This window comes from Eurytemora carolleeae, unplaced genomic scaffold, assembly GCF_000591075.1.
Source record: "Eurytemora carolleeae unplaced genomic scaffold, Eaff_2.0 scaffold320, whole genome shotgun sequence".
Taxonomy (NCBI): domain Eukaryota; kingdom Metazoa; phylum Arthropoda; class Copepoda; order Calanoida; family Temoridae; genus Eurytemora; species Eurytemora carolleeae.
This window is the reverse complement of record NW_019396551.1, coordinates 32818-49940: the sequence shown is the minus strand read 5'-3', so window position 1 is coordinate 49940 and position 17123 is coordinate 32818. Positions and strand designations below refer to the sequence as shown.

Genomic DNA, 17123 nt, shown 5'->3' with positions numbered 1-17123 from the left:
ATTCCTGTAAATAAAAAAGTTTTTGATTATTTGTCTTAGCACAGCTAGTTTCTTTTATATAAGTTTATAGTTTAGACCGGAAGTATACGCCTTTACGCAGATAAAGGCCTGAAACCAGCGCAATTGCTCTAAATTGGACATTGTTAATTATTTAAACATTATGCTGTTCAAATTCAATCTATAAATAGTTTAAACAGGACAATTCTGTAAAGTTATAATAATTTGAAATTATTACATTTTAAATCTAAAACAATTGCGACATTTTTGAAAAATAAAACTTAAAGTATCTCATCTATTTGTAAATTGTAAAATTATGAAATATTAAAAATTTTGTTCAAGGAATTTATATTATCTCAGATAAAACTATAAAAATGTGAGCAATATTCATGTAAATTGGGAAATTGTTCTTTTAAGGTGTTTTATAATTTTTTTTATCTACTAACATTTTAATTTCTTGTTAATCAACGGAATTTTATTTTTGTAATTTATATAATATATTTGTATTTTAAGGTTTGGTGAAGAATATATTGCATGACTGCTGAGTACTCGAACCAAACCAAACCTTTCTCTATAAACATTAAACAGTTGTCTGTCAGTAATCATAGTACAGTCATGTTTATTCATATGTTTTGATAAAACTTTAACAAAATCAATTGTTATGAAGATTTGATATGTTTCGTTATGTAAAATGTTAAATAAACTTTATTGCAGAAAATGGTGATTATGGTGAAAAAATATCTTGATTGTAAAACTTAGGTGGACTGAGGCTTTCTCCTAAATTTCATTTCTCTTTTCGCGTTCAAAATGTCGACGCTTACCGCCACATCTGCGGTGACGATGAACGTGTCCTACTCCGTGACAACGGATGAGCCGGTTATGAATTCAACAGAGCCGTGGACCCCAGTATATCCGGATCCTGAGAAGTGTAATTATTATATTCTAAACCATAATACAACTAAATATTTCCAGTTCTCTAATCCATACGGAGGAATTCCACAGGTACAAAAACAAATTTTTTTTTCAATGAATTTCATTTATTCATTATTTATTTGAAAAATCACATATTTTATCGAAAACATTTACATTTGTTGTTTAAATAGTTTTTAAGATTTTTTTCGGGTTCAGGTATATCATATTCATTAATCTTCGAAAAATTGGAACTCATGGATATTTGTATCCATGGTCTTGTATTGATGCGTTTTCAGATTTGCGGGATTCAATGAAAATTGTTGCATACCTCCCCTAAAAATGTTTTTTATACAGCAATTTAAAAGAGAGATTTTTTACGAAAATATCAAAGATTATGTTGCTTTTTTGTCCAGAGGAAATTATGGAAACAATAATACTAACAATATGGTATATTCCTAGAGAACGATTTCTGGACCCCCCCCCCCCTCCTATCAATTTTGTATACGGATCTTATATGTTAGACATGGATATAATTGACCATGTGGTCGCAGCGCTCGGCCCACAAAGTGTCTTAACTAACCTAACCCGTGGCCGCAGCACTCGGCCCCCGAGCCTGTCCTAGCCGCAGCGCTCGGCCTAGAAAGTGTCTTAACCTAACCTAACCCTAAATAATAATAAATAAATACTAATTTTGATTTCGTCATGTACAAAATTGATAAGAGGGGGGGGGGTCCAAAAATCGTTCACTAGGACGGACCCCAATAATTATGGGTCAGAGAGAAATTTTTTTAAAATATTGAAATAAAAATATATTTTTCAATAAGTAGTAGCAAAATTGTAAACTTCATTGAATTCTTTCATCCATCTATTTATTTATTTATTAAACAATCCTCAATTTTTTACTTAGAACCTGATGATAAACCTGATCGGCTGGAGTATTCTTATCCTACTGTTTGGTGTGCTACGGCGGGCGGCGGGTAACTATGGCCGGCTGGCGGTTATCAGGAAGGAGGACGATGAGTCTAGATGGACCCAGGTCTTCTTTTCAACCAACGAGGAGGAGGACCCCGTAGAAAACACCGTGGAACAAGGTAGGGTACCATATAACAAGGTAGGATAACGTAGAACAAGGTAGGATACCGTAGAACAAGGTAGGATACCGTAGAGCACTTGTTAGGATACCGTAGAACAAAGTAGGATACCTTAGAACAAGGTATGATACCTTAGAACAAGGTAGGATACCGACACCGTAGAACAAGGTTGAATACTGTAGAACAAGGTAGGATACCTTAGAACACTTGGTAGGATACCGTAGAACAAGGTAGAATACATTAGAACAAGGTAGGATACCGTTGAACAATGTAGGATACCTGGGAACGAGATAGGATTTCGTGGAACTAGGTAGGATCCCGTAGAACAAGGTAGGATACCGTAGAAGCAGGTAAGATATAGTAGAACAAGAAAGAATACTGTAGAACAAAATAGGATACCGTAGAACAAGGTAGGATCCCGTAGAACAAGGTAGGATACTGTAGAAGAAGGTAGGACCCCGTAGAGCAAGTCAGGATACGTAGAACAAGGTAGGATACCGTAGAACAAGGTAGAACACTGTAAACAAGGTGTAGGAACCCGTAGAACAAGGTAGGATACCGTATAATAAGGTAGATCACTATCTAACAAGGTGTAGGAAACCGTAGAACTAGGTAGGACCCAGTAGAGCAAGGTAGGAAACTGTAGAACAAGGTAGGATACCGTAGAAAAAGGTAGGATACTGTATAACAAGGAAGGAACCCGTAGAACAAGGTAGGATGCTATATAACAAGGTGGGATACCGTAGAACAAGGCAAAACACCGTGGAACAAGGTAGAACACTGTAAGAACAAGGTATATAGAACACCGTGGATCAAGGTAGGAATAATTTTACTTTTGTCAATATTTTTTTTTCTTTTAGTTCAAGTGGTGTTAAAATATATCAAAGAATATGAAAGTGGTTTATATTTTTCAGATTTTTGATAATTTTTTTTTTTTTGGGGGGGGGGGAAGAAAAGTATGACATAGAAAGACAACTTTTTTCATTTTTCATTTCATAGGAAATTGTATCGTAGGTACGTGTTGAAAGTGAGAATGAGTCTGACATCTGTAATGGATTGGAGTGAAGTAGATCTAGGAATCTGATATTGTATCTTAGGTGTTGAAAGTGAGAATGAGTCTGTTACCTCTGTAATGGATTGGAGTGAAGTAGATCGAGGAATCTGTTCCTGGATAACTTCAATATTTACAATCACAGACGATATGATACTGAGGTATTATAAATCTTTTGATTACGAAAATATTATTGTGAAATAGCAATTTCCAGTGGGATTGAAAGACGGCAGAAAAAAATATTAGAAACATTCTGATAATTCTGATAAATTATTTATTGATAATCGTCATGTTACTGATCCTGATCCTTGTTCATTAAAGGACAGGGTGCAACGTTAGATGATTAAAAGGACAGGGTGCAACGTGAGATGATTAAAGGACTGGGTGCAACGTGAGATGATTAAAGGACAGGGTGCAACGTGAGATGATTAAAGGACAGGGTGCAACGTGAGATGATTAAAGGACAGGGTGCAACGTGAGATGATTAAAGGACAAGGTGCAACGTGAGATGATTAAAGGACAGGGTGCAACGTGAGATGATTAAAGGACAGGGTGCAACGTGAGATGATTAATCTCTTCTTTTTCCGACATTTTCTACAAATATAAGAACTTATTTTTGATTTACTAATTATTCCGAATGGGGTCATTTTCTTTTAATCTGGAAATACAGGTTTGTTGAGCGACTGCACCTGCAGTTGCTGGGTTTTACTCACCCTATAGGATTCATCTACTCGACTGTTTTCAAGGTTGATCATCTATTCCATTTATAAGTATCCTGTAGAAATCCAGGTTGAGAACAATTATAATACGATTTTCTCTATTGTTCTCAACAAATAATAAAACTCTACAATATTCCATTAAAACTATATATTAATCTTTCTTTTGCCATCTCATTCTAAAGTCGTTTTGTTCTTAACTGATCGAGTAAGACTGTTCTTGTATTCCATTTTGTAATTCTTAATATTCTGAAAAGATTGTGATCAATATCTCAACTTTACTCAGGCTAATATCAGATTAAATGGTGCAAGGTTCTCTAAAATTTCAGAAAGTGCGGAAGTGATGCTCTTCAGTATATCAAGTTCCAGCGCCATATGATTATCTTCGTGTTCATCATCACTGTTATCTGCATCATGATCATCCTTCCCATCAACTTTACCATGGGAAACATACAGGTCAGTTTTATGAGCATCCTTCCCATCAACTTTACCATGGGAAACATACAGATCAGTTTCATGAGCATCCTTCCCATCAACTTTGCCATGGAAAACATACAGGTCAGTTTCATGAGCATCCTTCCCATCAACTTTACCATGGGAAACATACAGATGAGCATCCTTCCCATCAACTTTACCATGGGAAACATACAGGTCAGTTTCATGATCATGATAATGAGTCTTGTCCGATCCACGACGGTATAGTATACATGTAAACCTGTATTAAATAAATAATCTGAACGATATCTTCATTTTTCTGTTTTGAAAAGTGTTTAATTTTGACAATTTACTTCATTGTTTCTGACTTCTGTAGCCCAAATCCGCGAGTTAGGATTACTGAGAAACCACATTTGAAAATTATCAGATTTAAAATAGAAGAAGATGGATGATTTAATTATTTTGTATTTTAAAGAGAAGAAGATTGATAATTTAATTATTTTGTATTTTAAAGAGAAGAAGATGGATAATTTAATTATTTTGTATTTTAAAGAGAAGAAGATGGATAATTTAATTATTTTGTAAGAAGATGGATAATTTAATTATTTTGTATTTTAAAGAGAAGAAGATGGATAATTTAATTATTTTGTATTTAACAAAGCTTATGGGCCGTGTTGTGAATGGAAAATATGCCACTCTGTAAAATGTAAATACAGGATCAATTTGAAAAACGTCCCAAAAAAGCATTTATACTGACATAACCATTTTTTTAAGTTTATAATATCGGGATTGTTTCTATTTTATACGAGATGAGATATAAAAACATTTCATATAATTTAACTTCAGATTTTTTTTTGGAACTTTTTTATTTTCTGGCGTACATATTTCGGTTTCTTCTTTTTGGTGTTTGTTTTAATGTGATGAAGAATACTTTTGTGTCATCAAAGTTTGATTATCTTAATTATTTGAATAAAAAATTAATAAACAAACTCCAAAAGAAGACAGTTGTGTTTAGAATATATTTTGGTCTGAACTTTAGCTCTTAAGATTTTTTTCTATCATGAAGATTCAAAACTAACTTAAATGGTATTTTGTTTAGGGGGACCAGACAAATTTTGGACACACTACGATCTCCAACCTACCAGCCAATGATTCAGTTCTCTGGGTTCATATTGTGGTCGGTATCATGTTCGTTCCTCTAGGTAGGTGACAGGAGTTAACGTTTTTAATTCAACATCCCCCCTCAACACCTTGTCCAAGGGTTAAAGGAACTGTAAGCGTAATTTCAAGTTACCATCCATGCTAAGATGGGAATGCTCGAATTAACAAACTTTGCTTGATCAAGTATGAATTAGATAGATTTGTTTCTTTTAGTTTATTTTCATTTGCGGGTTCTCTACAAAAGTGACTTGTGCATATCATACTTATGAGAAGCAGTGGAGAAATTATCAGAATGAAACATTTGTAACTTAGAAAAACGACGGTATATGGAAGGTCACTTGAAATTACGCTCAGAATCCCTTAAAGAGAATGAGGGGAGTGAAGGGAAGGATGCTTTAGTCATTATTCCCGTGTTGAAGTTGAAGTTGAAGTTTTGAATTAGTTTTTTTTTACACCTTTTTACGATTCAAAACTCCCACTTCCTCTGGCAAACTTGTATTAAACTCCTTGAAGACCAGTTTCTTAGGAGTGCCTTATCTTTATCTTAAATAATTCCGAATCCGAACATGAAAATGTTAAAATATCACCAAATATTATTCTACTTTAAATATACATTGTTTAGGAATCTTTATAATGCGGAGGTTCTCAGTATCCTTGAAGATAGAAGGAGATGAATGTATTAGCTCTAGGTAATATATTTATTTATTAAAATAACATTGTTGGGAGTATCCTGGTTCACAGTCAGGGGCGTACTCAGAAATTTGTTCAGGGGGGGTTTCATTTATTTATTTTCTTTCCAGGGGGCTCAACAGTAAGCACCCGTTGGTGCCTTAAAAAACATCTGAAGAGCATATATTTACTGATCCAGGAGGCTAAGCCATCAAGGCCTCTCCTCTAAAATTATTCTGAAAGAAAAGTAACTACTTATCCATTGACAACTTTGGAAGATTTGATGGGAACTGAGCTGATAACTTTAGAATGGTAGATATCGAGATCAATGCTTGATCTTCTCTTTTTGCTAATCTCAAGACTAATTTAGTCTCTAGATAAACGTCTAGAGATTAGAGATGCGCTCTTTAACTTTTGAAAACCCGGTTTTTAATTTTCCTGCATTTGTGGTGTCATATCAATTTGACTAATGATTGATTGAATGAACATAAGTTTTGGATTAATGTTTCTCAAGACTAACGTTCAAAAGGACTGTAGTTCTCAAATGTGATAAGATATTTTTTTAACAAGTTCATATTAACATGATTAAATTTATATTTGTTTAAATGCTCTAAAAGCCGGCTTGTGAACTCTGTGAACAGCTGACTTTAGTTCAATCGGATATTAGTCCAATCGATAAAGCATCGTAACTGTATTTGTAATTAAACGTATCTTTATTACATGTCGTAGGAAATGTGATATCCAACAAGAGCGGATTAAAAAGAGAATTAAAAGTTTCCACATGGTGGATATTCAGATTAAGCGATCGGGATTAAGGGTATCCAATTTTAAAGTTTTCAGCTTTGATCAGATTTAATTTCATCTGATTCGGAACTGATCAGATTTGATTCGATCCGAACTGATCAGATCTGATTTTATCCGAACTGACCTGGTCTGATCTTTTGTTCAATCCGATTCGAATATTTAAAAAGAATATAAATCAATGTATTTAGAGAAAAAATAAATTTAAAAATTCAAGTAAAAAATAATATTTTTGTAATTTAGAACCCTGATGTTTGATCTTATCCCTGAACAGTATTGTAAGAAAGATCTGATAATCCGTCATCTTCAGGTTACCGCACATCTCAAATTCAAGGGGGGGGGGGATGGAGGAACCCCCCTCAAATTCTGAATGATTTGAATAATTCAAGAATCTGGTATTTGTTTTCAAAATTTCGTCGGGTTGATGAGATATTTCGGAGGAAGATTTTTTTAGAACTTTGAAAGCATGTTTAACAACATTAAGTAGCCCCTTCTCCCTTCCCATTAAGCATTAATGAGTTCAGGGGTGTATATTTTCTCGAAAAATCAATACCCCCACCCCATTTGAAAGTAATTTTCCCCTAGAAGTTAGTTTTCTGTCTTGAGGGTTTTATTTCGCTAAATTGCGGAAAATATTATGGGGGGGGGGGGTGGATAAGCTTTTGGGTAAAAAGTATTCAAAAGGATGAACTTGCATTTTTATGTCCAATTTTTAATTCTTGAAATTATTAACCCCTGAAATAAGTTTCTAAGATTAAATTCTTAAATAAAATTTTCTATTTGTAGGAGGCGTATCCAGTATCTGTATATCCTGGATTCGATATTGAAGATTTACAAATCGCGTATTTTGTTTCGAAATTAACCAGTCTGACCAGCAAACTCGAAACAGCGAGGAACATTTCATTATTATTAAAGAATTGCATTTTGTCATCTCTCAAAAAATTTTATATTTTTAACTGTATTTCTATTCGAATTTAAAAACGATTCTGATGTTTTGAGTAGAAGAGCTGTTACGTTCTGTGAAACATACATGAGCAAAAACGGGAAAAGGTAAATGAAATCTAGAATCCTTAAAATGTCAGGAATGCCCATTAAGGATGAGACTGTAAAGACGACCTGAAACTCTTTTTTAGGTTTTCTGCGATGAATAGTTTTTTGGTCTTATTAATGATTGACCAAAGCACGAAACGAAGAATCTTAAATATAGGGAAACAGACAGTGTTAACTCCGTACAGTTGTACGGTACACTTGTTTTTGAAGTCTCATTCTTTGTTGGTAACACTGAACTTACCTACCTGTACCCTATCTACCTACTTACCTACCTGTCCCCTAACTACATATTTACCTACCTGTACCCTATTTACCTACTTGCTTATCTGTACCCTATCTACCTACTTTCCCAACTGTACCCTATCTACCTACCTGTATCTTATCTATCTACTTGTACCCTATCTACCTAAATGTACCCTATCTACCTACCTGTACCCTATCTACCTACCTGTACCCTATCTACCTAAATGTACCCTATCTACCTACTTGTACCCTATCTACCTAAATGTACCCTATCTACCTACTTGCTTATCTGTACCCTATCTACCTACTTACCTAACTGTACCCTATCTACCTAAATGTACTCTATCTACCTACCTGTACCTATCCACCTAAATGTACCCTATACACCTACTGTTATGTTAAGGTTAACAATGAGTCCGTATAGCTGTGGACTGCTGTGTGGGCTCTGCTGCTGCGGTAGAATGAACAGCCTGGATGCTCTCAACTACTACCAGGAGCAGGAGGAGCAGCTCAGGATCAAGGTGGAGGAGGAGCAGACAAACCTTCACAAAAAGTCAATTGGGGTCGTCTTCGTGACGTTCAGCAGTCTCGAGGTTGCTACTATAGTCAAGAAGGATCATACTCAGTTTGGTTGCGGCAGGTTGGTTTCCCTTCTCTCACTTTCTATGTACACGATGTACACACATGAATACGTCCATGGGCGTATCCAGGAATTTGTCCTCGAGGGGTCGGTGGGGGGGGGGGGCTCACATTTTTTTCCATGGTGAGGCTCAGCACCTGCTGGGGCCCATAACACCCTGAAAATCATAGATTTTCCTGACCCAGGGGGAGGGATTAGCCCTAACAGCCCCCCTCCTGAATACGCCTCTGATGTCTCCCCTACAACATGAGAATTGTGAAACAATTTCAAGATCCTCTTTGTAAATTATTCTTGATTTAGTACGGCCTTCTTGGAAAGCTGTAATCCGTGTAATTGTTGTCTATTGGAGTTTGTCTATTTGTTGGTGTATGTTTTGATTACATTCTGAACATTGAACAAAAAATATTAGCAGAATAATAAAACAGTCTCATATATCGTCTGACAAAGACGCGCTCGAAGTCGCCACTTAGTTCCCATGTTTATTGAGACATAATGTTGTGATGAAGTACTTAATAGAATTAGACAACGCATAAAATACAAAACAAGCAAGATCATTTACTTTAAGAATTATCAATACAGATCGAGAAATGAAAATTTCAATATTTTTCAGATCGAATCCTCCAACCTCAAGTCTGCAGAACCAGCTCCACCCTGACACCTGGGCTGTCAGGTTTGCTCCGCCCCCGGAGGATATTTATTGGGAGAACTTAAACCGAAGCAACTACAGAGTATTCAAGGTAGAACTTATCTTTCAAACCAAATTTGTTATTTAAAAAAAATGATTAATTCTAAGTTTGGTAATTTTTAAATTGATCTGAAAGCCCCCCCCCTCCTCTTGAGGAACGGCCCACTTTAATAGAGAACCCACAATTGAAAAAAATCAATTGTTAAAGTGAAAAATATGGATATCTCATTGGTTATTGGATCAGAAAACGCATTTAAGGGTAACGGTGTGAATCCGACATGCCACTCTATATTTGGCGAGTAACTTTTAATCTTAAGTAACTTTTTAAACCTTTGGGTAAGATATTCTAGGTTTGGTTCAGAGAACATTTACACATATATATTTACATATAATATATTTGTATAATTTTAAATTCTAGGTTTTGGTTCCTTAACATATTTTTGGTTTGGTTCATTAACATATTCTAGGTTTCGTAAGTAACAAATTCTAGGTTTGATTAAGTAAATATGTTAGGTTTGGTTAAGTAACATATTCTAGGTTTGGTTAAGTAACATATTTTAGGTTTGGTTAAGTAACATATTCTAGGCTTGGTTAAGTAACATAATCTAGGTTTGGTTAAGTAACATATTCTAGGTTTGGTTAAGTAACATATTCTAGGTTTGGTTAAATAACATATTCTAGGTTTGGTTAAGTAACATAATCCTGTTCCTTGTTCTATTCTTCTTCACCTCCCCGGCCTACCTGATCAACCTGATGGAGACTCTACCATTCCTCAACACTAAGTCTATTAAGGTTGGTCAACAATTTATTTTTTTCTTAACATTTTTTGTTTGTTTTGGGTAAGGGTCAAAAAATCGGTAACGGGCAAATTTTTTTTCATTTAATATCTTTACAAAAATTCAGTGATTTTTCCCCAAAAATTAAAAGACAAAGCTGCGCCTTATACTGAATGACTTTTTAGGAATTGAATAAATTGCTATATTGGAAGAAATATCCTCCATAAAAACTATTGTTTTTAGTATTTAAGAAAATTCTATTTTTTTAAGGATGATCTAAATGTAAACCTACCCTCTTGGATAACAGATTTCCTACCTACAATGCTACTCTGGACCCTCTCAGCTCTGCTACCTGTTGTTGTAGCATACTCAGGTACTACTTCTCAGCTATGCTACCTGTTGTTGTAGCATACTCAGGTACTACTTCTCAGCTCTGCTAACTGCTGTTTTAGCATATTCAGGTTCTACTTCTCAGCTCTGCAACCTGTTCTTATATCTGTGTATGCTACTAATACAGATACGAGACTTCTAAAAGTAAAAAAAACTTAAATGTCTATTGTCTAAAAATATTAATCAACTAATCAATTAATTAGATATAAGTTGTACTAGGATTGCAGAAGGAGAAAACTATTTTCTGTCGGGTTGAATATATTTTTGAGAAAATGTAAAACCTAATAAATTTTGATTTTGTTTTTATTTAAGACTGGTGGTTGGGACATTGGAGACGGTCTTTAGAAAACCTGTGGATTATGAGGAAGGTAAACAATAAACATGAACAGAAAATTCTTAAAACAAAATTCACAATTAAAAATGGTAATTTCTTGAGAGTAGATATTTAGTTTTCTTCTGAAATGTATTTAAGCAACAATCGTATAGGCTGAAACTTATCTTATTTTAATTTCTGTCCTCTTAATGTTTCTTAAGTCGCTGAGGTTTAAAATCCATAAGTACTTATTTCTAATTAGACCGAGGCAGAAAGTAATTAATAGTTAGAAGTATTTTAACTAAACAAACTACTTTGCTTGTGAGGCCGGTATCAAAGTTGCTTCAATATGATACTGGCGGCACTAACGAAGTAGTTTAACCAAGAAAATCTAGTTAAATCTCTACTCCTCATTCATAAATTTTTACCTCAGGTATTTGGTTACCTTCTGTTCATGGTTCTAATCCTGCCTTCCATTGGTCTGACCACTGTCCGGGCTCTGGTGGAGAATGTTTTGAAGAGTAAGAGTCCGGACTCTGAGATCAACTGGCAGTGTATCTTCCTACCAGACAACGGGGCCTTCTTCATCAACTACGTGACGACCAGTGCCCTGGTAGGGACCGGACTGGAGATCATGAGGTTCCCGGAGTTGATCGTCTACGCGTTCAGACTTGCTTTTGCCAGGTAATATTAAAAAATCTAGCTATTTTATGATACTTTCCCGCATTTTTCTTATTCTCATACTTTTCCTCTCAAAATTTGTCAATCACATTAAAAGGATTGTTATTTTTAAGATATTTTAATCGATTTTGTTTACGAGTACATCCAATGCATGATACATGATTTATGAATTTTTATAGAATTTGTTCTTTTTTGTTATTTTAGTGATATTAACGATACACTAGGTTACTTAAAGTAACAATAAACAGTGTTATTTCGTTTTTCTTCTTAAATATCCAACTCCCGATTCTCTAGAGAGAGAAAAACATTTTGATTTGAGGATGATTATTCCCAATAGAAACTTGTTTATCAAGTACAGGGTATTGTAAATTGTTGTGAACTGCTTATGGTACTTTCAAATTGAGGGAAATATAAAAACTTTGGTAATCTCTTTAAGATCGTCTGCTGAGATCTCGTCTGTTCGGCGTGAGATCATCTACGAGTTCCCTTTCGGCATAAACTACGCCTGGATGCTTCTCATCTTTGCTCTTACTGTATCCTACTCAGGTATACTTATTACTTAATATTGTGCTTTTAATAGTGTCGTTTTTTTGTATTTAATTCAGGTACAAAATATTGCAAAATGTTACATTAGCAAATGTTTCTTAATTTTTTTTATTATAATCATTTGCTTTTCCTCATGACAGTCAAATTTTATATGCAAAAAAAGGCCCAAAACGATCCTGAAACGATGCTAAACATGAATCCAGTTTTGAAATCTAGAAATTTTATTGATTTTTTTTCTAAAAAATATTCTAAATGTAATCTGTATCCTGTATCTTATATTCTGAACGTATTCTGTATCCTATATGTATCCTTTATGTATCCTATATGTATCCTATATGTATCCTATATGTATCCTATATGCATGGCAGTACGCCATTGAACTCGACCCATGCTTGGTGGTACACACTTTGGCCTGTGTGGCCAACCGCCAATGACACCCCGCTACTCCCTTTGGGGATAGTGCGGTGACGTGGGCTCTTCCCATACCTCTCTTCGGACTGATGGGTGACTGTTTTATTTATTTATTTATTTATTTATTTATGTATCCTATATGTATCCTATATGTATCCTAATTGTATCCTATATTTATCCTATATGTATCCTAATTGTATCCTAATTGTATCCTATATGTATCCTTTATGTATCCTATATGTATCCTATATGTATCCTATATGTATCCTAATTGTATCCTATTTGTATCCTATACGTATCCTATATGTATCCTATATGTATCCTATATGTATCCTAATTGTATCCTATTTGTATCCTATACGTATCCTATATGTATCCTATATGTATCCTATATGTATCCTGTATGTATCCTGTATGTATCCTATATGTATCCTATATGTATCCTATATGTATCCTATATAGTAATCTGTCCTCTGATAACCCCGTTTGGCCTGTTCTACATGATTATGAAGCATGGAACTGACAGATACAATATTTACTTCGCATACAAAAGGTCAAAAATAAATAAGGTAACTTTTAACCCTTTACACCTTCGTAGTTTTTGCTGCATGTCTAAAACCACGTTTTTTCTGATTTATATAATTTACTGTAAAGTTTGTTGACTGATTTGTAGTAAGTTAAAAGGTTTATTGAATGATTAATTGGTTGTTCGATTGATTCCTTTATTGATTGGTTGGTTGGTTGGTTAATTGATTTATCGACTGATCGTCAAGTTATTGATTGGTTGGTTGGTTTACTGATTATTAAGTAATTGGTTTGTTGATTGGTTGGTTGATTGATTGATTGATTGATTGATTGATTGGTTGGTTATTGTTTATTAAGTTATTAGTTGTTTGGTTGGTTGGTTGATTGATTGATTTATCGACTGATCGTCAAGTTATTGATTGGTTGGTTGGTTTACTGATTATTAAGTAATTGGTTTGTTGATTGGTTGGTTGATTGATTGATTGATTGATTGATTGATTGATTTTTTTTGATTGGTTGTTTGGTTGTTGGATTAAATGGAATGACAACTTGAAAGGTTAATTGATTGTTTGATTAAGAATATCCATGGCTGCGCGATCAACTGTGTAATGATCTCCCTTCTCATCCAGCAGCTAATGCTGCTCTTCTTCAATACAGTGCGCGCAAACAAGACGGGACTCCTCCCACCCAGGTCAGTATTGAGGATTAAACTTCTTTTTCCAAATTTAGTATTTAGAACTGGACTTTTTCCTCCCAGGGATGTGTTTAGGATTGGACCCTGTGGTCCAATCCTTCTTCTAGCTAAAAAACGTTCTCTTTCTTATCAACTTTTTTTTCAAAAGTAAATTTTTACTTTTATTATTTTTAATATTTTAACAAAATAAATTATTTTTAGAGGAATATTTTCGATCACGATGTTTACAATATATTCTCTTCTCTTCATTGTTCAAATATTTTTCCATTCTTTTAAGGTAAGTTAGATGATTATATATTATTATTTTTGGTTTAACATGTCTTACAGATAGTTTGCGATAGTATTTTATACAGAGTGTCCCATGAAACATGACAGGAGTAAGACGACTAGAAAGTCGTCTTTGAACTTGTAATTTATTTTTGACATTTAGTCGTTAACCTACTTTTATATTTATGATTTTTGAAACAATAACACCAAAATTCTACTTTTCTGACATTTCCGAAATGTGCTTTTTTTGTGCTCCTAAATATTACCGGAAATATTAAGAATTTAGTTCAGATTTCAATTTTATTAAATAAAAACAAAACTGGCGAATTTCTTCATATGGTGATATTGAAAGCACAAAAAAAGTGGGACCACGTTTTGGAAATGCTAAGACTAGGGATATTGTGTGATTATTAAATTTAGAATTTTACTTCTAAAACAAGGTTTACGAATAAATGCCAGAAGTTATTTTAAAGATAAAAGACTGCCTTCAATTCGTTCTGCTACTGTCATGTTTCGTAGGACACCCTGTATAACAGAATATATGTATAAATTTATTTTCTATTAGGAAAAAAAATTTTGAATTACAATTTTATATTTTCTCTCAAAATTTTTAAGAATGTGTATAACCCGCCAAAATTATACTATTTTTCGTTTGTTTATGAAAAAAAATTTTAAGATTTTCTAATTTAGGGAATTTCCCCTATACAATACATACAGAACCCTTACCAGCAGTCCCTCCTACCAGAGGCAGGGCGGAGTCAGGAGGGGCGTTCCCGGCATCACCGCCCCAGACAGTTTATTCCAGATGTTCTCCGGAATGTGGATGTCGAGGCCTAAATCTGAGAGCGTCCTCTAAAATATCCAAAACTTCACAGAGGACGTTCTTTTAGGGATTTTAATACAATTTAAGCTTTGCAGAGAAGAGAATTCATTGTTTTTTTTATAAAACTTTGGAAGTATTTAAGTTAACTCATGTCTCCGTGATTATTTCAAAAACTCATTAAAGCAGATAGTTTAGACTTTATTAAAGGGACTGTCTTTGTAATTTAAGTGACCCTCAATATTTAAAGAGGGGCAAGTCCGATTTGATCAATTACTAATGTTGAAGTTAAAATATCTATTGAATATCTATTGTTTCTGTAGCAGAAATTCGTCACGGTTTTATAGAAAAACAACATTTCAAAATAACCATTTTTTTAAGCTAATGGATATCTCATTTATTATTGATAATAAAAATCTCATGCACCATTGCTAGTAGGGTTTCTAATCGAAATTCCAGTGCGCGGAACTAAAGGGTTCGCAATTGCGCGCATCTAAAATTAACTTGTGTCGGAATCCCTAATTGCAAGGGTGGTACCAATGCAAATCGAACATTTAACTCTATAAATGGAGGGTAACTTGGGATTAGGTCTACAGTCCCTTTATACATATGGAGGCTTATATTTTGCGGACATTATATTCAACAAGTTTTTAATTCTCAGACGTTCAATATTTTAGTAATAGTTTAGTCTTTAGTTTTTAAAATGTTTTATTATTGTGCTAAATTTGACAAGTATTGCATACTCAATCTCGAGATATAGATTTAATATATTTAATTGTTAAGTTTAAAAGGTTTGTTAACGGAATTTTAACTTACCCTTTGTGTACCATTAACGAAATACATTAGTGCATATAAAACCTTGATTTAACAAGTGAGTAAATTGGGAAATATTTTTTTAATCGGAAAATTCAAAATCTCGACCATTTTCTAGAAAGCAATTCGTGGATTTCTACAGCAAAGAGTTCCGGAAAATTTCGTTAACAGTCCCTTTAAGATAGTTTTATTTATATTTTATTATTTAAGTTGTGGAATTTATAGATTTTATTTTATTTTCATCATTTTAAATATTGTGATTGATAGAAATCTATTTTATTTATTTGTCTAGTTTGGAGAAGTAATCTCGATATGCTTATTTTGAATATTTACCATGGTATTGCCAAACATAATTAAATAAAGACAGGGTTTCTTGTTTATTTCGGATGTAATTTAAGAATTCAAGATGATAAAATGTTAACCCTCGAATTCCCTGTGGAAAGTAACCTATTCTAGCTTCTTTTTACCAAATAACTTAATTTTAGATTTTTTCATTTAGCCACGTTATTTACTACTTTATGATTATTTAAAAAAATGTTTAATTATTAGTGGATCAAGGCTTAATATGTAGTAAATAAACCTTAAGTTATGCATAATGCATATACTACTGGATACATAATTGGTTTTGCACTAGAGATCCAGGATATTTTAGGATTTAGTTAATCCCCTCAAACATATTTTATATAATGTTTTAGTGTTTATTTCAACTCATTCCTGGTGCTAAATAGGATCACAAATTGTTTTTGAAAACTTTTGCACGAAATTAGAATAAATTGGAATTTTGAAAAATTTTAAGGATTAGATTTGGGTTATTTTTATATTGTAAGATTTATGATTCTCCGTGTACTCTGCTTTTGTTCTGTTAACACCTCTATACTAAAGAAAATATTTAAATATATATATATCATTATTTCACCCTGTGTTTATTTTTTAATAAAGGGTTAACAGTATACAGGATTAAAGGGAGTGTTCGCGAAAAATGAAAGGCGAAAAATAAGAGCATTTAATCGGTACTAATCTTACTTCTATCTGTTACGTCTATTAGGAGAACTCTGATCGTAAAATGATTTATTTAATATCAAATATAAATCATTCAGATATTACAAACAATAGTCATCGATTATTTTTCGACGCATTCATATATATATTTTATAATATTTTTTGATTTTGTTTTTTAAAATAATATTTCGCTGGCGCTGGATTTTCGAACATTCCTGGAAAATATGAAAATGTCGTCTTAATTATCAAAAATCTTCTAAACTTGAATAAATGTTTTCAAAAGTAGCTATCAGATCATAAAAAAAAATAAAAAATATTCTGAAAGATCAACTGTATACGAATGCGTCGAAAAATTATCGACGATTATTGGTTATAATATCTGAATGATTTGTTTGTAATTAAATAGATTCTTTTACGATCAGAGTTGAATGTTGCAA

At 33.4% G+C, this 17123-nt stretch overlaps 1 protein-coding gene across 4 annotated transcripts; it reads left to right on the top strand.

Moving 5' to 3' along the window:
- The first annotated feature begins 713 nt into the window (after nucleotides 1-713).
- Nucleotides 714-16067, top strand: LOC111705346 (CSC1-like protein 2). 4 transcript variants are annotated; one of them, XR_002765994.1, is made up of 21 exons: nucleotides 714-999; nucleotides 1817-2000; nucleotides 3098-3212; nucleotides 4097-4223; nucleotides 5302-5404; nucleotides 5986-6052; nucleotides 7077-7143; nucleotides 7620-7726; nucleotides 7836-7883; nucleotides 8530-8766; nucleotides 9377-9503; nucleotides 10133-10243; nucleotides 10498-10600; nucleotides 10930-10985; nucleotides 11364-11614; nucleotides 12048-12157; nucleotides 13031-13137; nucleotides 13672-13784; nucleotides 13989-14064; nucleotides 14745-15095; nucleotides 15463-16067. XR_002765994.1 is itself a non-coding variant. In XM_023477850.1 (20 exons), the coding sequence occupies exons 1-20, from the start codon at nucleotides 805-807 to the stop codon at nucleotides 14889-14891; spliced, it is 2451 nt and encodes an 816-aa protein (XP_023333618.1). In that variant the 5' UTR covers nucleotides 714-804; the 3' UTR covers nucleotides 14892-16067. The 4 variants fall into 4 exon arrangements, 3 of the variants coding, with proteins under 3 accessions (XP_023333618.1, XP_023333616.1, XP_023333619.1); XM_023477850.1 differs by having other exon boundaries at nucleotides 7620-7723; nucleotides 7833-7883; nucleotides 14745-16067; XM_023477848.1 differs by having other exon boundaries at nucleotides 14745-16067.
- Nucleotides 16068-17123: the final 1056 nt, after the last annotated feature.